This window comes from Peromyscus leucopus, chromosome 2, assembly GCF_004664715.2.
Source record: "Peromyscus leucopus breed LL Stock chromosome 2, UCI_PerLeu_2.1, whole genome shotgun sequence".
Lineage (NCBI taxonomy): Eukaryota > Metazoa > Chordata > Mammalia > Rodentia > Cricetidae > Peromyscus > Peromyscus leucopus.
This window is the reverse complement of record NC_051064.1, coordinates 134,773,610-134,799,594: the sequence shown is the minus strand read 5'-3', so window position 1 is coordinate 134,799,594 and position 25,985 is coordinate 134,773,610. Positions and strand designations below refer to the sequence as shown.

At 48.9% G+C, this 25,985-nt stretch overlaps 1 protein-coding gene across 1 annotated transcript; it reads left to right on the top strand.

Moving 5' to 3' along the window:
- Positions 1-9,450: 9,450 nt before the first annotated feature.
- Lin28a (lin-28 homolog A) lies at positions 9,451-23,798 on the top strand. The gene is made up of 4 exons (XM_028888199.2): positions 9,451-9,619; positions 10,084-10,280; positions 20,027-20,211; positions 21,131-23,798. Exons 1-4 carry the CDS (start codon positions 9,589-9,591, stop codon positions 21,345-21,347), a joined length of 630 nt encoding a protein of 209 aa, XP_028744032.1. The 5' UTR covers positions 9,451-9,588; the 3' UTR covers positions 21,348-23,798.
- Positions 23,799-25,985: the final 2,187 nt, after the last annotated feature.

The window sequence follows — 25,985 nt, the reverse complement described above, 5'->3', positions numbered from 1 at the left end:
GGTGGCGGCTGGCAATGACTCCCTTTCCCTTCCTGTTCTTTCTTTTCTCCACTCTGTTAGTCCCGCCTATACTTCCTGCCTAGCCACTGGCCAATCAGTGTTTTATTTATTGACCAATCAGAGTAATTTGACATACAGACCATCCCACAGCACAAGCCTCTTTTCTTTCTTATTTGGTTTTGAGATGGGGTCTCACGTAGCCCAGGTTGATCCTGACCTTTGGCCCTCCTGCCTCCACTTCCCGAGTGCTGGGATTACTGAACTTGGAGCTCATTCAGCTGTGCACACTATACACAACTCTAACAGTCCTCCTCTTCTTTGAAGAGAATTCTTTTTACTTGTGTTTATGTGTATATGTGTCTGTGTTAGTCTATGCTGTGTGTGTGGGACCCATGGAGGCCAGAATAGGCTGTCAGCTCCCCTGGAGCTAGAGTTAGAGGCAGTTGTGAGCCACCTGACCTGAGGGCTGGGACCCAACCTAACATGGGTCCTTTCTAAGAGCAGCAGGTGCTCCTAACTGCTGAGCCTTCTCTCTAGGCTCTTTAACTCTCTTCTAATGGAAGAGGCAGAGAGTGCTGACGCAAAATGACAATTCTAGAACCAACCAGTTAGCCTCCTCCATGACTTTGAGTAAGCCAATTAACCTGTGCGTCTCCTTGCTTCATTAGTAACATGGTAATATTAGCCATGCCCAGCTCAGAAATGTGTTGGTAGGGTTAACTTTTATTGTTTTTTGGTTGGTTGGTTGGTTTTGTTTTGTTTTGTTTGAGACAGGGTTTCTCTGTGTAGTCCTGGCTGTTCTGGAACTCTCACTGTAGACCAGTTTGGCATGGAACTCACAGAGAACTGCCTGCCTCTGCCTCCTGAGTGCTGGGATGCCAGGGCTGTGCCACTTTGCCCAGCCTGTTGGGAGGGATGAGATAACTTATGTACAGCATTTGGCACATTGCCTGGCCATGGGGAGCCTTTAATCAAGGCTAGCAGTCATATGTTTTGTTCCATTGACAACTCAGAATCTGGAAAAGACATCTGCAACTTCAGCGTCCTCAAAGCAAGCCAGAGTGTCCTTCAGCAGCTCCGGTGTGCCGAGCACGGTATTAAAGAACATACTCGGAAATCATAAAGCAAGGGGAGAGGCTGGGTGCAGCTCAGCAGCTGAACACTGGCCTCCTCGAAGGATGACCAAGGCTCTGGGAAAACAAAACACAGTAACAAAGGATAGCGGAGCAAGCTTGGACATGCAAGGTCTGCCAGGAATCTTTTCTCTCTTTTTCTTTGTGTGTGTGTGTGTGTGTGTGTGTGTGTGTGTCTGTCTGTCTGTGTATAGAGGGCAGAGGATAACGCTCAGGTTCCTCCTCAATAGCTTCTCCTTTTTTGGTGAGGAGGGGGAAATGGGACAGTTTCACTGTGCAGTCCTGGCTGGTCTGGAACTTGTTATATAGATCAGGCTGGCCTTGAACTCACAGAGATCCCATTTGCCTTTGCTCCTGAGTGTACCACACTATATCCGGCTTCCAGGTGTCTTTCACTGAGCCTGAAGCTTACTGCCTGGCCAGGGAACACAGGGGATCTGCCTGTCTCCTCCACCCTCAGCACTGGTTTTCCAGACAGATGTTGTGATGCCTGGCTTCTTTTGTGGGTGTTGGGAAGCCACTCAGGATCTTATTCTTTCATAGCAAACACTTTTCCCACGGGGTTTTCAAGCCAGCCTACTCCAGTATAAACCTTTTCTTGGGCACTTACTAGAGGATATTCTCTTTGATGCTGAACCCAAACCCCATTCATGTGTGAGTCAGAAAGCTGAGTATGGTGATACGTGGCTTTGATCCCAGTACTCAGGAGGCGGATCTCTGTGAGTTTGAGGCCAGCCTGGCCTACATGGCAAGTTCTAGGTCAGCCAAGGCTACATAGAGAGTCCCTGACCAAGAAAAATGAAAAGATCCAAAAACATTAGTTCTAACCTGAAAAGCAGTGAGCAATCCCCAAGATGAGCACCGGGACGCAAACCTAGAGAGCAGGCAGGAGGAGGAGCAGGAACAGGCTCCAGAAAAGGGCTCAGCCAAAGGAAACGAGAACTTTGGAGATTTGAGAGTAAGTAAGGGTACATCAGTGGAAAAGGTGGCTAGAGAGTCCAAGGAGAAGCAGCAGCCAAATAAGGACAGGATTGTCTTGGCAACACACTGTGGGACATTTCCATAGTCATGACAAAGTAAACATCGGTTACAGATTTAGCTGGAAATGGTGATTTATCTGTACTTGGGAGGAAAGGGAAAGGGCCCTGTAGGGGGTAAGTTCTCATCCATCATAACAGGAAATCAATAGAGAAAAGCTAAAACCAATAAATCAAGGAATAGACATCCATGTATATTATTTAGAGATACAGAAGTATCCTCCAAAGAAATGGCTCAGAGAGAGGCAGCCTAAAAGAAGGGAGAGTGGGCTGGCCAGGGTACTCTTCCTGTAATTCTTCCCACACACACTGATTGTGCACGCTGGGCATTTACTACTTTATCTGTTTTGATAGAGAGGAACATCTTCTTTTGTGATCTGTAAGTTGAGGCTGTGTCTTGTCCAGTACCACCGGGGTCACATCTGGATGGCTGAGGACTGGAACAGACAGTGAGCACTGTGTGTATCACCTAGTCTCACATGTAAACAGTCACTGCCGATTCGGGAGAGTGGTTCAAAATGACATTTCAGAAATGACACCCTTTGGTCATCACCCTGCCTCCTGCCTCTGCGGTACATGACAACCATTGGATACAGACAAATGGACAGCGCGTGAATGACAGCCGGATGGGCTGTGACACCTCCCCTGCCCCCTCCTGCGCGCAACCCACCCCCCACCCTGCCAGTCTGGACTAGAGTCGTGGTGAGGATTCATGAATGCAGCAGCAACCAGCTGGCAAAAACCAGCTGGGTCTCAGAAGTTCTACTGCAGAGGATAGCTGGAGAAGGACTGACCCTGGACAGAGGGCTATCACGTGCTCATCATTTTCTCTTGTGGGGGACGTGTCAGAAAGAAAAGATTTAGAGGCTGTCAGGGTGAGGGTCAGAGGTCAGCTGGGGTCAGGAAGTCTATTTCATTGAGGTCACTTTCGTCTCCTTTCAATCTAATGAAGCCATTATTGGTGAAAGCAAGTGCCTGGCGTCTTGCTCTGTGAAGCAGGGCCAGCATGGGGAGCAGATGAAAGAAGGAAGGGGGGTCCCCTGACTCGTCCTCCTGCCAATTCAACAGGCCTACGAGGTGAGAGGTGCACAGCCCTGATGGATGTAGGAAGCACTGGTCCCTGCAGCGGGATGAGGATGACAGCATGGGGTGACAACAGATTGTTTCTCATTGTAGTTAGGAATGGGGTCACACACATGCACGCGCGCACACACACACACACACACACACACACACACACACACACACGCACACTCGCACACACACACCCTGCTTCAGAATTTCAGCTCTGGAAGACACATTTGTCACCAAGGACTCCAACTCTCATTTTAACCTTAAAGAATAAAACTGTGGGTGTGCATGTGCATGTGTGTATGTGTGTGTGTGTGGGGGGGTGCACACATGCATGTGAGTGCCTGTATGTTCAGCCATGCTGTGGCACCCATGTGAAGGGTTAGCATGATGGCTCTTTGGCTGAGTGAGCATGGTGGCGCATGACTTTGATCCCAGCACAGGAGGCAGAGGCAGGTGGATCTCTGTGAGTTCAAAGCCAACTTGGTTTACAGAGAGAGATCCTGATTCAAAAATAAACAAACACCTGTGATCTTCTCTTGCAATCACAGAGACTAACAGGCTGGAAGTACACGCCCTGTATATCAACCCATGCTTATTGTCTGTCTTTGTCTAGATCAACGAGCACGAGGACAGGAATTGACCTCTTCTGCTCCCTGCTGTGTCCCCAGCATTTCACCCAGTGCCATCGATACAAAGTAGATGCTCAGTAAGTATCTGTTAGTATATACATAAGTAGATATTTATATAGTATATAAATAAGTACCATCAGTGAGCTGATGAACTGCACACATCATGCCCCCCCCCCTTTTAATGACATTTTAGTGTGCTTGCGTGTGCATGCGTGTGCCAGTGTCTGTGTTCAGCCAGGCTGTGGTACCCATGTGAAGGTCACAGGACAACTTGCAGCTGTTAACCCTCTGTCTGCCATGAGGGTCTCAAGGGCTGAAATCAGGTCACCAGACTTGACAGCAGGTTATTTACCTACTAAACATTCCTGAGGGCCCCTCCATGTTTTTACTTTTGAGAAAGGGTCTCACTATATGGCCCTGGCTGTCAGGGAACTCACTCTGTAGACTGGCCTCAAACTCACAGAGATCCACCTGCCTCTGCCTCCTGAGTGCTGGGACTAAACATGTGTGCCACCATACCTGGCTCAGTGCCTCCATTTGTAAATTATTTTTACTTTTTTTTCTTTCTTTCTTTTTTTTTTTTTTTTTTTTTTTTTTTAAGACAAGGTTTCTCTCTGTAGTCCTGTCTGTCCTGAAACTCACCCAGGCTGGCCTCAGACTCACAGAGACCTGTCTCTGCCTCCCAAGTGCTGGGATTAAAGGTGTGTACCGTCACACCTGACTTCTCCATTTTAAAGTAACAATTAGAATGTTTCTTTCCAGTGTACACACATGTGTGTATGTACATGGCTGCATGTGTGCCGCAGTACACATGTGGAGATCAGAAGCTAACTTTTGGAACTTGGTTCCCTCCTTTCCCCATGTGGGTCCCAGCAATCAGGCTCAAATCCCCAGGCTAGGTGGCATGGTCCTCGCTGAGCCCTCCTATAAACCTTTCTTGATGAAGTTCAGGGCACTGACATACTGCATAGGAAACATAATAAATATACTGCTTTTTGGATCCTTTTACTGGGTGTTTGTTTTTTTTAAATTTCAAGTCTTCCAGTACAGGAAATGATGGCCTTGAACATCCACAGTACCGGGTTTACAGAATGCTCTGGTGTGACAAAACTTTTCCTGGGAAGACACAACACACTCACGCTAGATAGGGAACGCATGACAGACCAAAGTCCAGATACCACCAAAGTCCAACTTGCTGACCAATGAATGAGTTTTACTGGGACTACTTACAGGATCATGGTGGAGGGGTTACTTACAGGAGTATGGTGGAAGGGTTACTTACAGGAGTATGGGGGAGGGGTTACTTATAGGAGTATGGGGGAGGGGTTATTTACAGGATCATGGTGGAGGGGTTACTTACAGGATCATGGGGGAGGGGTTACTTACAGGATCATGGGGGAGGGGTTACTTACAGGAGTATGGGGGAGGGGTTACTTACAGGAGCAGACATGGACTCAAAGACAGCTGAGTCACCAAGGCCCACCCCAGCGTGGCTGACAGCTCACAAGGCTGGGAACCTGGAGCACACTCACAGCCTTCAGGCAGCTCAAGAGGTTGGAGAGTGTCCTTTCCAGGTGCCTCAGTTGGTCTAAACCTTTTCCTGACAGCTGGCTGGTTCCCCGCTTCTTCCTGGCATCTGGTCTGGCCTCAGAGTTTTCTTTGTAGCCCAAAGGAATTGTTTACCGGGACAGGGAGGGGCTTAGTGAATCTGGTCAGTTTCAGGGAGGTCTTGAGGCATTTCTTTTAGTTGTTTACCTTCCTGTTTCAGGAGCTCCCCTGCAGGAGGCAATGTTTGGGCCTTGGAGAAAACAGTTACACACCCCAGGCACCACCAAATCAGGCTTATGTGGTGCTAGGGACCTAGCTTAGGGCTCTGCGCATGCTCCCAGGCACTGACTTACATCTCCAGCCTTCACTTTTATTTCAAAGCATGGTGCGATGTATCAAAGGTCCTAAGGAGCTGGCATCTTTTCCTGTTTTGTTTTGTCCTTTTGAGACACTGTTCTCATGTAGCCCAGGCTGGCCTTGAACCTCAAATTCTTCTGCCTCCCTGTCTCAGGTACTGGGATTACAGATATGTGCAAGTGCACTGACTTGTGTGTGTGCACACACAGCTGGTGGGATGGGTATCTTGAGGGACACATTGGGGAACAGTTTTCTCGAGGGCACACTACCATTCATGTTAGCAGATGGCCAGGGCTTTACACTCAGAGCTGTTCTTGGGATAGAATTTAAAAAGATAGCCGAGGAAAATGAAAACTAGGAGTATTTTGACAATGCACCTTCTTCCAGTTAAAACCTATTCAAGCTGGGTGTGGTGGCTCATATCTGTAATCCTAGCACCCAGGATGCTGAGGCAGGAGGATTGACATAAGTGTGAGGTCAGCATGGGCTAAAGAGAGTGACCCCATCTCAAAAAGCCAACCAACCTACTAACAACAACAAAAAATAATAGCCTGTTTAGGAAACTCTTCCTGGGTGATTTCTACAGCCCAGCTACTGCCTTAGGTAGTAGGATGTTTGGGGTAAAAAACTGAGGCCAGCCTGGGACCCTGCTTCAAAACTACAATAAAAAAATGCTTTTCAGCTGGGTGGTGGTGACACACACCTTTAGTCCCAACACTCAGGAGGTAGAGGCAAGCAGATCTCTGTGAGTTCAAGGCCAGCTGGTCTACAGAGAGTTCCAGGACAACCAGAGTGGTTGCACAGTGAAACCTTGTCTCAAAACAAACAAACAAACAAACAAACAAACACAAAACAAAACAAAAAACCCAAAACAAAAAAATAGAAAGTGCTTTTCAATAATGGAACTCATTTTAAATTATTAGTAAATACACTATTATATTCAAAGATATTATCTTTCTTTATGATCACATGAGTAAGGTGAGCTTGCAATACCTGCAATGCTCTGAAAGAATCATTTACTTCTAGAAATGTCCTCTTCAGTGTTCAAGAAATATTCAGTACTGGAGAGAAGGCACAGTGATGAAGAGCATGGATTATTCTTCTGGAGGACATAAATTTGGTTCCCAGAAGCCACATTTGATGACTCACACCTATCTGTAACTTCAGCTCCTGGGAATCCAACATCCTCTTCTGGTTTCCGAGGGTAGGCATACAAATACACATAAATAAAAATATAATAAAATAAAATGAAAAAGAAAGATTCAGCCAGGCAAGGTGACATACATCTGTAATCCCAGTTCTAAGGAGGCAGAGGCAGGAGGATTACAATGTGATTGAAGTCATCGTGTGCCATGTAGCAAGGCCTTGTGCTAATAAAAAGCAAAAATAAAGCCGGGCAGTAGTGGCGCACGCCTTTAATCCCAGCATTTGGGAGGCAGAGGCAGGCGGATCTCTCTGAGTTTGAGGCCAGTCTGTTCTACAGAGCGAGTTACAGGACAGCCTGAGCTGTTACACAGAGAAATTCTGTCTCAAAAAAAGCAAAAATAAAGACTCTATTTGTCTCATGTATGTCAGGGGACCTTGGGTGAAAATCAGGTTTTCTGTGAAGGACTTGGAGGTAAGAATGCAGGAAGGTCTCAAGGCAGGAAACCGGAAAGGAGAGCGTGGCATTTTCAGCACCAGGGACAGAGCCACAGGCTCCCTCAGGACCCTGGACAGAGCAGTTGATCCAGCCTGCTGGGGAAACCCAACTACGCTGGAGTCTGACCCAGAGAAGCCTGAGGAGCGCTCACCTCGGTTTTTCACTTCCCTTCAGATGACCTCAACCACCTTCTTCTGAACCTCTGGAGCAGAGGTACAGGGAACAGATATTCTAAAGGCGCTTCTTAACGGGAGCGGGTTATGCAAAAAATGGCTTTGGAGGTTACACTCGGAGAACTCCGAAAAGATTTAATAGTCCCCAGTTGAGAATAGGGCACTGTTAATGATACTTATATTTTTTCAGCTAAGTAGCAGAAGGCTCACCATAGTCTTTTTTATTCCCCAAAGTCCTATCTCATACATCTTACGCTCAAAACTTTAGTCTCGTGCAAAGCACTACGTAGGAAAGAGGAAAATATTCTTCAGAGCCACTGATTCTCCCACCCATCTTCCATTTCCCTACCCCATCATCTTTTTTTTCTCGTTCTCAGATACACACGTGCCCATGAGCGCGCACCGACACACACACACACACACACACACACACACACACACACAGCTGCAGCGTGTGAACCACACAAGATATTCTACACATTTGTGGGGAAGACTGAATTCAGGGTAAGCGGATGCCCCTGAAAGCAGGCTCTGTCCCTTTAAATGGGTTGTAGCCGTGGGGGAGGGGAACTGACCGGAGCTGGCATTGTCCAGTTTGAACTGAGCACCGGAAGTGAAGGGGCAGGGCCAGGGCCGTGCACTGAGCCCCGGGCCATTGTCCATCTCTGACCAGGGCAGTGGCCACCCCCCGGTCCACCCTCTTTATCTTCTAGTAGGGAGTTTACCTCTTCAAATGAGAGACCTCCCTATGCAGTCCTTCCAGCGGCCGCACCACCCGGAGGGTAGCACCATTTGGGATGGTGACTGAGAACAGGAGGGTCTGGGAATCAGAGTGTCCCGGGTACTGGAGGAAGTGCCTCCACCCACAATCTATTACCCTCTGCCAGCAATGGGACAGGACGGGACGCGGCGGACAGGATGAGAAGGCAGCTTTCATAGAGGGCACCCTTCAGGGCTCCCCATGCGCTCCCAGGAAGCTCTCTACCTGGGACCAACTTTAGATGCAGGCTTGGAAGGAAGCAAAGGATTCTTGGCACAGAACCAATTAGGAACTTGTTTCTGATTGGGACAAACCCAGAAACTGATGTTGCGACTTGGAGATGGAGACATCTAGTTGTAGTTAGAGGCAGGCCGAGTTTGAGAGGCGGCCCCTAGGTTAAGACAGATCAGCTCTGTGGGGGTCTCCAGCCGTTTCCCTGCACCCCATCCTGGCTTCCTAGTGTCCAGAACTCCAGGTCTATCTAAGCACACGGGGGTGGGGGGTGAGCGCGGGTCAGCGCCAAGCAGCCGGGTCAGCTCGGAGGCCTGAGGGGGAAGGGGGGGAGGGGCGCTGAGGGGCTGGGGGAGGGGGAGGGCTCATCCATTTCTCCCTTGACAGGTGGTTTGTGTTTCTGATTGGACAGCGCCACCAGGCTCACACCTCCCTCCCCCAACTCTCTGGAATGTATAATTATCTGCCCGGGGGGTGGGGGTGGGGTGTATGTATGTGTGTGTGTGTGTGTGTGTGTGTGTGTGTAGAGTCACGTGGTTATAAAACTACCCCCCCCCCCAGTTCCCCCACCTGTGTCTGCTTTGGGTATCCGCACTGAGTCCTCAAAGTGCAGGATCCCCAAATTCTGGGGGACTCAAGACTTCTAGGGCAAAAGACCCCCATCCCCCAGATATGCGTATATGGAGGGGGTGTCAAGTCTCAAGGTTCTGGGAAGGGACACCCCAGAGGTGTCAGAGACCAGAGCAGTGGGGGAGGGCTGGAGCCAGAGCCGGAGGGAAAGGGAGGGGTAAGGAGAGAGGGGAGGGGAGGGGGCTGCCCGCGGGGGGTTGGGTCATTGTCTTTTAGAATTTGGGAGCCTTTGAAAAGCCGTGGGCCCTCCCACCGCTATTGTACGGGGGAAGATGTAGCAGCCTCTTCTCCGAACCACCCCTTTGCCTCCGGACTTCTCTGGGGCCAGCAGCCGCCCGACCTGGGGCCCGGGGCCACGGGCTCAGCCGACGACCATGGGCTCGGTGTCCAACCAGCAGTTTGCAGGTTCGAGCTTGCGATTCAGCGGGCACACCTTCGGGGGCAGGGCGCCCAAGAGCTAAATGGAAGGGAGGTGGGAAAGTGTCCCACGGACTTGCCCGCGGGATCCCCAAGTCCCTGCGGCCTCCCGCTTCTTGGGGCCATCTCTGGAGCAGGGAACCCTGGTGTTCCCGTGGCTTGTGCGCCGAGCCTATGGGGGCGGAGGGAGAGAAGAGGAGGGGCCTGTCCCGCCGCGTGTGCACGGGCAACATGTTGTGGGAAGACAAGCAAAACTTTCGGGGCATCAGCATCCTCGGTGTAACCTTGGGAAGGCAGCCGGGACAGGTTTCTTCTTGCCAGCTGTTGGGTAGCTGCTTCCTCCTGGGTGTCTATCCGCGGGCTCAGCGCCGAGATCTCCCAGACGGGTCCCCCCAAGAGGGCCCTGCGATGGCTTTGCCCCCAGCTGATCACCTGGCCCTCCCTGTCTCCAGGTGGCTGCGCCAAGGCAGCGGAGAAGGCGCCCGAGGAGGCGCCGGCTGACGCGGCCCGGGCGGCAGAGGAGCCGCAGCTGCTGCACGGGGCCGGCATCTGTAAGTGGTTCAACGTGCGCATGGGGTTCGGCTTCCTGTCCATGACCGCCCGCGCCGGGGTCGCGCTCGACCCCCCGGTGGACGTCTTTGTGCACCAGGTGAGACTGATTCTGGTAACTTGGCTAGAAAAATAGGAAGCCTGGGAGTTGTATGTACGGGCTTGGCGGATGGCCGCCCCTGTTGGATTGGAGGAGATAAAGGACCCTCATTGTGCGTCCCTATCTCTGCCGGGACACCCCAATTTTGAGTTTCGAGTAACTGCGGTGGAGCAAGGAGGAGGCATCACTGATTACCAGCACCCCTCCCCGCCCCCTTCCGGGAACCCCTCCGGCTTACCACGTGTCTATTACCTCTTTCCCCTGGGAAGGGAGCAGGGGGCAGGGAGGTGACCCCATGTGGCAGAAACTAAGGTTGTATTGTGCTTGCGGGTGGGGGAGGGCGAGCAGGCAGACCAGGGAAGCACATGCAGGGCCTGAGCCGGGCGCTAGCGCCTTGAGTCCTGAAGGTCTGAATGGAGTTTCCAGGGCAGGAGGGTATGGGGAATTTGCCACCCTACCTACAGCCATGAACCTGTGAAGTCAGGTTCTTCTCCTGTTTTAAGTGCAGACCGCAGTCAGGTGACCACCCAAAAAGCCAGGTCCTGTGGCCAGTGTAAGTTTGGCAGATCCCGGAAGGATCAATGTGTGGGCCGAAAAGCTCCCCTAGAGGGCTGGTTACAGTTCAGGACCGGCCGGCTCCTCGGCTGTCCACCAGGTCTTGCCAGGAAGGAAAACCGTTAAGAGCCCAGGCCTTCTTTCCTGGCTGGGCCAGTCTAGGAGACTTGGGTCCGAGCAATCCCAAGTTCTCAGTTAAAGAAGAGGAACGCAGTGGGGAGTGAAATTCAGTGTCGAGGGGCCAGGCGGTGCAAGGAGGCTGGCCTCTGGCCCTATTCTCCTCCGCTTGGCATTTATGGCCCCAGACAGTCATTGATTGCTGTCCCTAACATTCCTAACCCTAAACAAGGAAGGGAGTAGAGACCTCAGGTTTCCCTCTAACATGCCTTTCCCTCTCAACATCGTACGGGCATTCAAGTGGTCCCCGGGCCTCGGTGGGAAGGAGGTTCCCTCTTCATTTGCTGGTTAAGGCTGGACCAGGAAAGAAGAAATTGCTAATCCCTGGCCCTGGAGCTTGACACCCGGTCCGGGCAGGGAGGGGTTACTCCAGGGAGGTTAGCTTTAGGAGCTGTGGGGGAGGGGAAAGGAGGATGTGGGGATTAAGAGTTGGAGCCTGAGGGATGGCGTTCTTGAGGGGGAGGGGTGGGGAAGGAGATGCTGGATCGCCTGGTTGGAGGCTGGTAGCTGCTGTGAAGACTGAACACTGCCCTCCAGTCAGGAGGTTGAGGAGGTGAAACTAGGTAGATTTGGGTTGAAGGAATTTGGGGACCAGCTCTTTGCTGTGGGTGTATTAGGGTCACTGGGCTTCTGGAGCATGTGTTTAAGGGACCTGCAGCAGTCAGTACCCTTAGCTACTTACCTGAACCACTCCCCCCCCCATCACTACCACCAGACTGCTGGTTTCTGGATGGTGGCTTTGTACCCCCCATCTCATTTACATATGTGAATGATAACCCACAGGAAGTAATTGTGAGAGAGAAGGGAATTGGCCTCTTTAGATCTATTAAATCACTTTATTACAGGAACCAACTTTGAATGGCCCTCCTCAGCGGGTGGCAAGCCTCCCCTTCTCCATTTATCTGATCACAGAGATTAAAATCTTTCCTGGTCTGGAGATGGGCTGGACAGCTTCCCCAATTTTGGGAGGCTAGGATATAAAGTAGGTACAAAGCTTTCTTGACTCCTTCCAAAGGAGGGAGACACTAAGGAGAATGTACCCTCTGAGCTGAGGTTCAGATTGGTCGAGCTGTGCCTCAGACTTAGTCTTGGGCTTCATAGCAGTTGGAAAGCCAGGGTGTCACTGGAAAGCACTGACTGTCAGTGCAGACCAGCCTGGAGATCCATGTCCACCAGCCCACATTTGCAGTTTTTCTGTGTTTGGTTTTCTATTTTCTTTCTTTTTTTGACTGTCTAACTGGCTGGCCTGGAATTTGCTCTGTAGACCAGGCTGCCTCTGCCTCCTGGATATTGGGATTAAAAGCCAAGGCTCCTGGCTGGCACTCCTCACCCTGTAATTGGTGGTTTACCACAGCCTGCTGCTGGTGCTCGAGCTGGTCCCCACCCCAGCATCATTTAGGCTGGTGACCCCAGTTATCTCTTGCGGGAGGAATGTTGCAGATACTTAATCTCTAAAACTTGTTTACTCAGAAGGAGAGTGTTCATGAGGTAGAGAGGGTAAGAAGTCTCTAATGGAACTTTCTGTTCTGGCGATGAGGTAGGTTGGTGTGGAAGGGAAGAACTTCTCTAGACGACATTTGTCACCCATGGTAAGGGACGGGATCCAGGAATGGGTTGATAAGGTTCCCAACACCCTGTTAAAGATGGTCACCTTAGTTGACCTACAGTTGGGTGACATTCCTTTGCTTTGGCCTCTCTCATGTCTGATTTGCATACCCTTCTTTCTGTTCCCAGTACTAGAGAAGGCTGAGGGTGAGGGGCTTTCTCTAATGCCCACTGTGTTCAGGCAGGTCTTTTTAGATCTTGAAATCTATGTCTGGAATTGATGAGTTATAAAAACCAAACGTCACCATATCTTGTCCAGTGTCCCTTGGGAGGCAGAATCACTTCTAACTGAGAAACAGCAAGATAGTCCTCATTGTTAGGAGCTGCTGAGCACCTGAAGTTTGGGTTTTAACTCTGGTTTCCTGTGGCTCAAAATGGAGGCCACCAAGATTTGTAGAAAGTGGGAAGCACAAATGTATTGGTTTTCAGCAGCTCCTCAGAACATAGTTTTATGTTTTTAAGGTAGGCTCTTTTGTAGCCCAGGCTGGCCTGATCCTTCTACCTCTATATCTCCAGTGTTGGAATTATAGGTGTGCACGACCACCATCTAGCCTAGATGAGTTTTTATTGGCTTTTTGGCTTACAGGCAAAGACTATAAAGAACTAAGTTGGGTTTGGACAAAAAATGAAGCTAAAACTGGTTGAGCCACAATGGCTTGGACTTCAGAACATACCTGAATAACCTGAGGGTCTAGGTTCAGACAGCTGGCTTGCAGGATGTGTATAGGATCTTGCCTTCTTGGTTTATTACACTGCATTCCCAATGAGAATATCCTTTCAAGAGAAGAACTTGACAGTCTGGGTGATTTTTATAGTACATTCTTGATCTAAATGAACGAATATGGGAAGGAAAACAATGAGATGGAGGTGTCAGTGTCTTGAGGAGGATCAGGAGTGGAGGCTCTGTCTTCCAGAGGAGACAGGAAAGGCTGTAGGTGAAGCTGCTTTCTTTCTGGGTTGATTAGGATATGGCCCGGCACCTTAGATTGTGCTGTGAGTATTTGTGGGGTACATGTTGACAGCTCACAACTCCGAACCCCCAAACTTTGGCTTCATTAAGTTCAAAACCAAGACACTGCCTGTTATTCCTATGTCAGTAGGAAAAGGTGGCTTAAAAATACATTTTTTTTTTTTTTTGGTAAAGTTGGTATAAAGAAGTCCATGTGTTATTCTGGCATTTTTGAAATATTTGGCCTCTTTCTGATGAGGCATGCTTCCAGAGAACGTCCTGGGTAATGCTTTGCCACCATCCCAAGCAATGCTTCCAATATGGTAAACTTCTGCCTTGTGAACCTGTACCATATCAGTGGTTTTCAGTGACTTGGTCCAGGGTATAGTGCACAACCATTGCTCAGACATTCCTAATCAGACAGTTTTAAACTTCATATATGGCCGGGTGGCAGTGGCGCACCACTCTAATCTCAGGACTCAGGAGGCAGACCCAGGCGGATCTCTGTGAGTTCGAGGCCAGCCTGGTCTACAGAGTGAGATCCAGGACAGGCACCAAAACTACATAGAGAAACCCTGTCTTGAAAAAACAAAACAAAAAAACCCTTTCATATATGATTTTTTTTTCTTTTTCTTTTTTTGAGAAATCACCACCTGCATGAAGAGCAGCAAGCCTGTGTAGTCCAAGTCTGGGAGGTTGGAAGTTGAAGCAGGAAACATTCATAATTGTACATACCTTTTAAGCATGATTTCTTGTTGCTGTCAGAAACCAGTACGGTGGCTATTTCTATGGTTTTGGCATAAACTCCAGGGAGCTCTTCATTCCCATCCCCACCCTGCACTCCTTGTTCAAGGCCTAGGATCTGGGTTGGATGGGAAGAAAGCCCCATGTCCTTGCAACTCCAGCTTCTTAGAGGATGGAAAGGACCAAGAAAACCACCTTGAGGAGCTGAGGTGTCCGGGCTGCCACAAGTCCCCTCTGCTCAGAGCCTCACATAGGCTGATGCACCCCCTGGTGGAGAGCTGCGGAGGAGCATCTGGCCTGGGCCACTGAGCGGAGGGGATGGCAGTTGACCTTAGGCTGGGGACATTTGGGATACCAAGCTCTGGGCCTCTAGCAATGAGGCTTGGGTAAAGCTTTGACGCCGTTTGTCGGATCTCTAAAATTAAAAGGTATTATTTAGGAGTTTAAGAGTGTATCTAGGAAAAGTCATAGTCGGCTTGCCTTATTCGATCTTGCCGGCTAGAAAAACCAGGCTCGTGCAGTCAGCCCAACACTTGTCCCTTCTTGATACTGTGATCAAGGTGTTTCTTTTTATCTGAAGCTCCTATTGGGAGCTCCTGTCCAGGACACCCCCTCTGCCTGGCTCTCCCACATATATACTTGGCTAGTCTCCTCACTTCATTAGGGTTTCTGCTCCGATTTCTCCTCTAAAGGACATCCCTAACCTTCAAGGCATTTATGAACCTTCTGGTTGTAGTGCCACGTGGGTTTGATAGCAGTATTGGGCACCCTGCAGTCTAAAGTAAACATTGATAGGCATTTTGGCTACTAAACCCAGAATTGGTCACTCAAAATTGGAATGTCCCCAGGGTGCTGGAGAAGAGAGAAGGCCTAGCTTGGGTCCTGGTCAACCCTGTGGAGTAGGATGAAATTCTCCCACAAAGAAAGAAAGAGTGAAATGCTGTGTGCGGGTGCGGGCTGGAAGAGGCGCGACAGTCATAACGGAATCCCGACCTCTGCTTATTTTCGGTCCACATTTCTTAGATGACGCAGTATATGTGGGTTTAGTCCGGTGTGGATGCTGGGGTGGGGTATTTGATGTGGGGGCGGGTGGGGATTCGTCCAAAGAAAGAAGCAGAAGCCAGGAAGTGCTGTAACTCAGGAGCGGCACCGGGGAGGAAACGCGGTAACTGCGTCACGCCCCCCCACACCACACCCCTGCAGTGGCCCGAGCCCGGCTGCCCACCTGACTCACTTCAACAGGTTGGAAAAGGAAAATGGGATTCCTGCCCCATCGCCTTCCTGTTGAAATATTTATCAGCTGCGGGAAGGACTTGACAGAAGGCTTCCTAGGGGAGGCATCCTCTGTATTAGTCCATCCTGAAGGTTCAGGGAGGGCAGCGGGGGAGAGAAGATGGCTGTTAGCTGACTAGCAAACTTCCCCTTCCTGGGGTCCGACTGGGGAAGAGGTTCTTCAGCCATTCCTCTCACCCTGACCATACTGTAGAGGAAGGAAGGAAGGAACTGGTCCGCTTTGAATGTGGGGGAGGGTGGGAGAGAGCCATCCTAGGGGGATCTGTGCCTTGGAACTCCAGGAATCCGACCACCAGAACCAACCAGTGTCAACCCTTTGTTCCCTGGGGCTGGGCTCTATTGGGGGAGCTCAGGCCATGCCCCTCCCCCCCCAGGGCCTTTTCTTTTTGGAGGGGATGGGGAGAGGGGCGGGGCCCTGCTTTGTGTGTGGTTGGGGGGTGGTGGAAGAATTTTCAGGCTCCTTTTAGATGCTGGCCCTGGGAGTCTGGCTTGGTGGGGCTGCACACTGATTACCTATCTGATAAGGGAAGAATTCAAACTATGTTTTAGAAAGGCGTGGGGGAGGGGATGGGCAGCCACCCCTGGAGACCACCACTTTAAATCCTGCCTAGCCTTTCTGGTGAGGTGCTTGCTGGGGCGGTCTTCAGCAGATCGCTGGCAGTGCAAGGGCTGGGGGGTTAGTCAGTCTCATGGCCTTACCCATTTATACCGTCCCCCTTGGTCTCACAAGTCGTAGGAGTGGGGGAAAGAGGGAGGGTGTCGCTCTCAGTAAACTGGACCTCAGAGAGGGGCTGGGTTTTTTGAGTTCCCGAGAATGGTTAGTAATAAAAGCAGAGTTAATCTGAGCATCCCAGCACTTGGCTCTTACTGGTACCCTGTCTCCATCTAGCCTGAAAGGAAGATAATTGGTCCTCCCTCAGGATTTTACATGGCCAGGGAAGTGTTAACTACTTTTCATGTGTAAAGCCTCACATCATCACCATAAAAGCAGTATATACTCCATTCTACAAATGAGCCAGGAGGGAACAGGCTCCTAGACTCCGTTCTTAACCCGTTATCTGCGGGATCACCGCGGGACCCAGCCTAGGCAGGAATTGTCTGGGGAGGTCTGGCCCTCCAGGACCTCACTAGCTAGCTCCTCTTGGGTTGAGGGTGGTTTCTGTGCAGTTGGGGCAGAGAGGTGGGTCCTTTTGAACACTGTATTACTTTTATTTCCTTCTAAGGTTTCCCCCTCTGCTCACATCAAATTCAGGCAGTGGGGTAGGAAGCCACCACGCCCTGGATGTTCCTGTGGATGTGAAACACTAGGGAGGACCTGCGTGAGTGTGCTTAGCATGTGTAGGGCCTTGGTTTAACCCCAAGCCCCCTTTATAAAAAGTGAAAGAATATATCTGGAATATTTCTGTGATGCAACAATTACAAATAATCTTAAAGTATTTATTGCAAGCTTAGTAGGTCCATGCCCATCAGAATCTGGACTTAACGGTCTGTTTAGGTCAAAACGTTTTGCTTGTTTTAAGATGTCTACTAGCATTCAGGAGACTGAGGTGAAAGATCTCCACTTCAAGGCCAGCCTGGACTACATAGCTGGATAAACACTGCTTAAAAAAAGCAGATCTCTGAGTTCAAAGTAGTCTGGGCTACATAGTGAGTTCTAGGCCAGCCAAGGCTACATATTAGGACCCTGCCTCAAAAAAAAAAAAAAAAAAAAAAAAAAAAAAGGAAAGAAAGAAAGAGAAGGAAGGAGAAAACCAGTGCTTATCTATATTTCTGAAGAATCTTAAGGCCTGATTGATGAGCTCACATTTATGAGCATGGAGGATGGATATGGCGCCCAAGCTTGTGCTCTTCACCAACACCCTTGATGGAGGTTTTGTTTTGTTTAATATCACCTAAATTAAAACAAAAGTTAGGTCGGGTGGTGATGGCATATACCTTTAGCAGAGGCAAGTGGATCTTTGTGAGTTCAAGGACAGTCGTGGTTACACAGAGAAAACTTGTCATGAAAAACAACCCCCCCCAAACCAAAAAAAGAACCCCAAAAGTTAGAATGATTGAGGAATTTGTGTCTTACGGCTAATAAATAGTGGTTTTTTTTTTTTTTTTTTTCTAGAGTCCTAGTGTGAAGTATTCTACCAACTAGAATGCTAGTGGAAGTTGTTAACGCTCTCTGACAGTCCTGGCCAGATGCACAGTGGTCCCTTTTGTTTCTCTGAACTCATTTACTTTATCTTTGTCCCTCCACCCCCACCCTGTGTTGTGTGTGTGTGTGTGTGTGTGTGTGTGTGTGTGTGTGTGTGTGTGTGTGTGTTTGTGTGTTTGCAATAGGGTCTGTAGTTAACCATGTCTGGAACTCTATGTAGACCAGGCTGGCCTCAGGTACATGGCCTCTGCTGCACCACAAAGCCCAGGTCATTTACTCTCTTTTTGGGGAAGTGAGATCCACTGACTGCTACACAAGCAGAAGCATGGCCTTCCAGTCCCGTGTCCCACGGTGACATTCTTGGTGACGTAATTACACACTGAATCTCTCATTCTGGTTTACGCTGTGGTAAAGACTGTTCTGTTTCTGAGAAGAACTGGGAAGTGCTCTCTTCTGCACTAATAAACAACGGAGCTGGTCTGTGGTAAGGCAGCGGCTGCGCACTTAGGGCTTCTGGGTTCCTTGGATGACTAGGGTCCCTTCCTTTTTAAAGGAGCTGGACTCCTTTAAATTTATTTGCAAACTGCTTATACCTATCGGTGTTTTTCAAGTTTCAGGTAAGGTATGCAGTATTTTCGAGAAATTATTACGTAAATCTTTATTTCGGTTCACTATCCTCATTCCAAATCGAACAATTTGTGATCTCTTTTCTCGTCGCTGGACACCACACGTGGTCCCAGCTGCTGAAGAGGCTGCGGCAGCAGCAGTTTGGGCAACACAGTTGTCAAAAAATAAACCGAAACCTAACTCAGTGCCATGGAATACAGGTGTAGTTACGGCACTTTGGAGGCTGAGGCAGGAGAATCATGAATTTGAGGCCAGTCTGAGTGGCACAGTGAGACAAAATCCAGAAACCCACACTTCTTCATTAATACATCCAAAAATGGACCCAGATGAGGTACCAAAATGTGGCTTTTGTACTTTTCTAATTTGGGTGTGCTTGTGTGTATACAGCACACTTGCCACAGTGTACACTTGGCGGTCAGAGGACCACGTCTGTCCTTCCATCTCGTGGGCTCTAGAGACTAAACTTAAGTTTTCAGGCCTGGCAGCAACTGACTTTACCCACTGAACCATCTTGCCAGCTCCCCCTTATAAACCTTTTAAAATATGTGTCCTTCTATGTGTTCTGGCCTTGAAAGTTTGTTGCTCAGGCAGGTCTTGAGCTGGAGCTCTCTGTGGAGGCCTCCTGAGTGCTGGGATTGTGGGGTGGGTAGAGGTGTGTTTGTGCAGTCTCCCCTAAGTACGTAGTAGCTTTCTGTAGATCTGTCTGATTGTGTCTGACTGTTTCCGTTTTTGTTGTTCTGTTTTGAGACCACGTTGGCCTTGAACCTGCCTTCCTCCTGAACATTGAGACTAGTGCTGTGTCATGGTCCTGGCTTGCCATTTTCTTAGCAGTTAGGCATTTCATTCCTTCAGATGTATGTTGAGCTGGCTAGTGGTGGCGCACACCTTCCATCCCAGCACTTGGGGGGCAGAGGCAGGTGGATCTGAGTTTGGGGCCAGCCTGGCCTACAGAGGGAGTTCCAGGACAGCCAGAGATAGTCACCTATTGGCTTCTCCACACACTCCTGGAATCTCTTTGTGACATTCCATTTTAGTCCTTGACCCGAAACTGACTTCAGTTTTCAGTAACATTATTTTCATGATTTCAAATTTAAAGATTACAGAAATAGACAAATTCCCTTTTAATCCCCCCCCCCCATTCAACATTTCACCCTTTTTACTGTATCCTTATCTCTACAGTTTTTGTTGTTTGGGTTTTGTTTGATTGTGGGGGGGGGGGTTGGAGAGAGACAGGGTCTCACTCTCTAGTCCTAGCTGGCCTGGAACTCATCCCTATATATAGGTCAGGCTGGCCTCAACCTCAGAGATCCATCTGCCTCTGTGTCCCACCAGCTAGGATTACAGCCTTGTACCACCACACGTGGCTCGGTGATACCACCTTAGTAACCGTAAATATAGCATTAAGTATGTTTTGTTTCTGTTGAAGTGTTTTCCTGTGTATTTCCTAAGAATGGAGGTGATTTCTTGCTGTTTTTAACGGGGATCCTACAATTGGGTGACAGGCATGTGCCGCCATGCTCAGAGTTTTCTCATTGTGAAATGGGAGTACTGTCTCTTCTTCCTGCCTTACAGGAACAGGTACCCGGTTTGCAGTTTCATTCTATGGTACAGTAACGAAAGCAGACAGTAAAGTCTTGTGTTTCCCTTCGTTAGAGTAAGCTGCACATGGAAGGTTTCCGGAGCCTCAAGGAGGGTGAGGCGGTAGAGTTCACTTTCAAGAAGTCTGCCAAGGGTCTGGAATCCATCCGTGTCACTGGCCCTGGTGGGGTGTTCTGTATTGGGAGTGAGCGGCGTCCAAAGGGAAAGAACACACAGAAACGAAGATCTAAAGGCGACAGGTGAGAGCCACCAGCAGCTTGTGTAAGTTGCTGAGACTGATGTTCACTCAGGTGCCACCGGAATCGGGTTACCAAAGAGAACTTAAGCTTTGGCAATGCAGTCATGGCTGGCTTGCAACTCACTCTGCCCTGAGACTAGCCTCTATTGCTAAGAGTGAGTGACACTGGCTGTCCATGCTGACTTTAGAAGCAAAGGCTACGGGGTGTGATGGTACATATCTGTTACCTACTGTTCCTTTACCAGCTTGCCGAATGGTTAAGTGTCTACATTTTTGCTATGGGGCTTAAGACCTCTTAGCTCTAAAGAGGTAATATAATTTGGCTTTAAAAATTCTCTCCTAGCTGGGTGGTGGTGGCACATGCCTTTAATCCCAGCAGAGGCAGAGGCAGGTAGATCTCTGAGTTGGAGGTCAGCCTGGTTTACAGAGCGAGTTCCAGGACAGCCAGAGCTACACAGAGAAACCCTGTCACACAAAAAGGGGGTGGGGTGGGGATTCTTTCTTTAGTCAGGTCTGGTGGTACGAGCTTGTAATGCAGGACTTGGGAGGCAGGGGCAAAATAGGACTGCCACCAGTTGAAGGCCAGGCAGGAATATAGAGTGAAACCTTGTCTCAAATGAAAATAAATAGGGCTGAAGAGATGGCTCAGCGGTTAAGAGTACTTACTGCTCCTGCAGAGGACGCAGAGGAAGCCTCACCCAGCCTTCAAACTGTCCTTCACGCTTGCGATCTACCTTTGTTCTCTTGATCTTTTGAAGTTGATGTAAACCTGAAGGTCATCTAATAGATCTAGAAAAGGCATAAAGGGGAGGGAAATGACTGTAGTCATGAGCCTAGATGAGGATGTCATTCATACCTTTGGAGGCTTCAAACTTTGTCCCGCATCTTTCTCTCACCTTTGCTGTTCTGTCTCGTACCAGGTGCTATAACTGTGGTGGTCTAGACCACCATGCCAAGGAATGCAAGCTGCCGCCCCAGCCCAAGAAGTGCCACTTTTGCCAAAGCATCAACCATATGGTGGCCTCATGCCCACTGAAGGTCCAGCAGGCCCCCACTTCTCAGGGGAAGCCTGCCTACTTCCGGGAGGAAGAGGAAGAGATCCACAGCCCTGCCCTGCTCCCAGAAGCCCAGAATTGAGGCCCAGGAGTGGGGGCTATTCTTTTGTTATTGGGGAGTTTCAAGGAGGAGGCATCAATCGGCAGGATGGAGAAAGTGGGATGGGGTGGGTTGCGGGTGGCTGGCATTGCCATGTTTCTCAGGCCGGGGTTCCCAGTATCGCCCTGTCTCCCCTTGGTGGGGGGAAAGGGAGAGTCAATGGAAACTCCAACCATGCTTTATCTACATGCAAGTGAAGGAACCTGCATGCCTTGGCTGAGGCTTGAACCCAACACGACATGCGTTTGAAAGTGGCTGGGATAGGAAAGTCCTTCTGTAGAAGGCTGTGTGATATTTCCCTTGCCAGACAGGGTGTGAAACAAGTGCAAAACCACATCAATGAGCCTAACCCTCCAGCTACTACATCCTGTGGGAGGGACTCGCAAAAGCCAGGCAAGGGTTTCCTTTCCACATCTTGCTTACTCATAACCCAGTCCTGGGGTGCGGTGCTGGGAACAGTGTCCGGCAGTGGGTTGTGATGACAGGCAGAGGGTAGCTGGGCAGGGGGACAGTCGCAGACCTGCAGTGCTCCCTCCCTCCCAGCCCCTTCTGGGCCAATGTGATTTTAATTTATTTGCGCCCTTGGGTAACTGCACCTTGGTTCCACTTCCTCCAGGATGCCAACTGCACTGTCTGTGTGCGAATGACGTATCTTGTGCGTTTTAGTTTTTTTTCCTTAATATAAATAATGGGTTTGTATTTTTGTATATTTTAATCTTAAGGCCCTCATTCCTGCACTGTGCTCTCAGGTACACAAGCAATCTCAGGGATAAGTCCAAGCAGCTCCAGGTCTGCGCAGCAGGAATACTTTTTTGTTTAGATCACCATGGAGACCAACCATTGGAATGCACAGCCTATTGAACTACCTCATTTTTGCCAATTACAGATGGCTTTTCTGCCATATAGTCCTTAAAACCTCCGTCCACCTTAAAATGTCTTACAGGAGGCTAGGTTTTAATTAAGCTACCCATGACTTGATCTCACTTTTTTGGGCAAAAGATTGGAAATTACACAGGAAAAGGTGGTACAGAGATGTCAAAAAGCTGGGCCAGGTGAAAGGCACAAGAGTCATTTTCCATCCCAAGTCCATCCTTCACCAGATGAGTCTGCCATACATAGCAGGGTGTGAGTGTGTATGTATGTGTGTTGGTTTTTTAAAATGCAAATTTATGAGGATGAGGTTTTTCTGTTGTTTGATTGTTTTTGGATACTGGGATTGAACCTTGGGCCTCATTTGTGCTGGGATGTCCCCTGCCACTGGGTTCTCCTGGTAAGGATGCAGCCTAAGACCAACACCCTTAGTCCCACACTGTGCTGTCTAGGGATGGGGATGTGAAACAAGGACTCGAATCCTTAGCCTTTCACAGCCTTGGCTTCCAGAGGGACTCTAGGAGTGTGGGCCTCTGTGGCAAGGGTCCTGTCCTGCTGCAGTGTCATGGTTGGTAGCTAAAGGAGAAAAGGGGGTTTCGTTTACATGCTGTGAGATCACCGCAAACCTACCTCACTCTGTTGAAACGGGGCAAATGCAATAGAGCACATTGGGTGGGGTGTGTCTGATCCTGGTTCCTCGTCTCCCCCAAATGCTGCCCCCCTCTAGTTATTGTAGTCGTCTGGCCTTTGTAGGACTTCACTGTCTGAGTTGGTGATTGCTAGGTGGCCTCGATGTGTAAATATAATGTGTTGGTCTTCATGTTGTTTTGGGGTTTTATTGTTTACAAAACTTTTTGTATTGAGAGAAAAATAGCCAAAGCATCTTTGACAGAAAGTTCTGCACCAGATGACAGACAGCATGAAACCTAAGGGTGGGGTCCTCTTCTCAAAGTGAGCGAGCCTCTGGAACCATGGTTCCCCTTCTGTTCTCTTCCCATCTCCCGTTTTGGACCACATTCTCTGACCTTAGAAAGCTCCCATACCACCCTCTTCTCCCTCGTAAGAAACTTACATTTTCTTTTTGGAATGTCTCTACAACTCTTGAATGACCCACGTAAAAAATCTGAAGAAGCCATGAACCTCACTCACCCCTTGTTCCCAGACTCAGTCAAGAGTTTTGGTTGGTGGTTTTGAGACAGGGTCTCACTCGGTAACCCAGGTTAGCCCCAGATCCTGGGCTGTCCTCCTGCCTTAGCCTCCTCAGTGCCGGGCTCGCAGGTGAGCCGCTTCTCCCTGGCAAGACCATTTGTTGGTGTGATTCACCTTTGGATGGATCAAACCAACTTAGTCTATAACCCTTAGGCAGAGAGAAGCATTTGTGGGGCCTTCCATCTGAAGACCAGAAAAGGAATATGAATGTATAAGTCAAGTCACTCAGGAACTTAATGCCGGTGCAAGAAACTTATGTCAAAGTGGCCACAAGATTGTTACTAGGAGACGGACGAATGTAACTCCATGTTTACTGCTAGAAACCAAAGCTTTGTGAGAAATCTTGAATTTATGGGGAGGGCGGGTGGGGAAAGTGTGTACTTGTCTGTCCTTTCCCTGATCCCTTCTCTGTCCTGAACTGCAGGAGACTGAGCCCCTCGGGCTTTGGTGGCCCCACCACTGGGGGGTTTATTTCATGGTTGATTTTTTTTTTTTTCCTGTACCCAGGTACTTATATTCCTATCGTATAATCATTTTGTAACACATGCTGACTTTCCCTTCCCTTCTTCCCTGGGAAAATAAAGACTTATTGGTACTCAAAGCTTGGTCCTCAAACTGTTCTCTCATCAGATATGTAGGCTGCTTTTCACTTCCCATAATCCCCACCTTGGATTGGGAAGTCACAGAAGCATTAAGTTTTCCCCTTCCCACTTTGTTAGGGATGAATCTTGAAAGTTCAACCCTTGTAGCACCTCATTACACTGGATTTTTGTTTCTAGTTAAGGCCTCTTGTCCCTTCCTTGGAAGCTGCCACATTCAAGAGGGGATTAGAGGCCTGGAGTGCATAAGAATGGGGATGCCTGTGCCACTGGCTGGGATGAAAGGATGGGGCCAGGGCTTAGGGCATGAGACCCCAATAATACTTTGTCCTTTACTCCTCAAAGCCCTTTACAAATCCTAATTAACCCCTTGCAACACCCCAAAAAAGGAAAATGCCAGGCAGAACTGGGGAAATTGAGGCCAAAGGAGATTCACTGACTATAAACCAGTATTTTGAGATACAGTTTGCTAGCTTTCTAATGAATGCTTAAATGTTTTCTAAAGGATAGGAAGATTTTAATGGGGGAAGGGGGAAGAGAAGAACTTGACCAGAGGGAAACCTAAGTATTAATAGAAGGTGGATTAAATAAATCCTCACACTGTTAGCAGAGCACAGGGGGGTTGTGACCCTTTAACTAATTGCACCAAAAGTTAAACCTAGCAACGCTAACTACTGGGCTTCATTGAACTAACGGGCTTCCTGAAAAATCGTATTATTAGCAGAAACTTCACAGCTCTCAGAGAAGAGAGAATGGAAGTGTAAGACCTGATGAATGGGTTATTCATCTCCACAGCTTTGTTTGATCACATTTCTGTTAAAACTGCACTTTCATCAGGGAAAGCTCAGGGACAGGCAGTATCTCTTCCTTGCCGATATCCTTGAGACTGCAGGGCAAATGAGGTACAAAGGTTCTCGGGAATTGTGAAATTCTAGTACAGGTGCAAGTATGGTTTGAAACCAATGCTAGTTGCATCAGATACAAAAAGTGCAGGGATTTGTTTTTTTGTGTTTTAAGCTTTGAGAAAGAACAACGTCTTCCCAATCAGCATCACTAAGGAAAAGTCCATAGATAATACTTTCGAGGAGATGTCCCCTGAAGCCCGTGGTAGCTCCAGTTTTGTTTGGTATCCAGAATTCCTGCAAGATTTGGTATACAGCCAATGCTCTGGATTTCTCACTTTACTTCATTGTGGCCTTTTTGTTCTATTATTTACATTGTCTCTATTTTTCTTTAGTTTTGAGGCTGGGTTTCCCAGTGAAGCCCATGCTAACTTCAAACTCCAGTCACCTAAAGTGCTGATTCTCCTGCCGTCCACAGCCACCATGCTCCCTCTTGTGCTGGGCTGGAAACTGAACCCAGAATTTCTGGTGTGCTAGGCAAGCGCCACCTCTGCTCTGTTCCCCAGCACCGGCCAGTTAGAGTAAAGCGCTTCTGGCTTTAAAGTCACTTACGTGGTTCTTGGGAATCTGCAAATTATAAACTCTGGATGTCTTAAGCCCAAACAGTGACCAGAGGAAGGAACCTGTTTCTGATCAGTTAATAGCACTAAAAGGAGATAAGCAGAAATACGTTAATTTTTTTTTTTTTTAAAGAAGCAATATCCTATATAGATCAAGCTGGCCTCAAATTTATTATGTAGCAGAGAAGATCTTGAGCTAATCCTGGCCGAGTTCAGTGACAGCCACTATTTTCCGCTAAAAGTACAACTTTAAGACTAAATTGCAGCAGAGCTTTAAAAGGAATCCACTTCAGCCCTGCACGGTTTACGATCATAATTCCAGTAGTTGGAGACTGCGGCAGGAGGACTGCAGACAGTACAGTGTTACGGTGTCTCCCAAGATATAAGCACAGTAGTCACCCAAAGAAAAACTGATTTCTGAGGTGCAGCAGCCCCTACCGCCCCGCCCTGCCCCACTTCCCCCCCCGGCCGTCCTGAGGG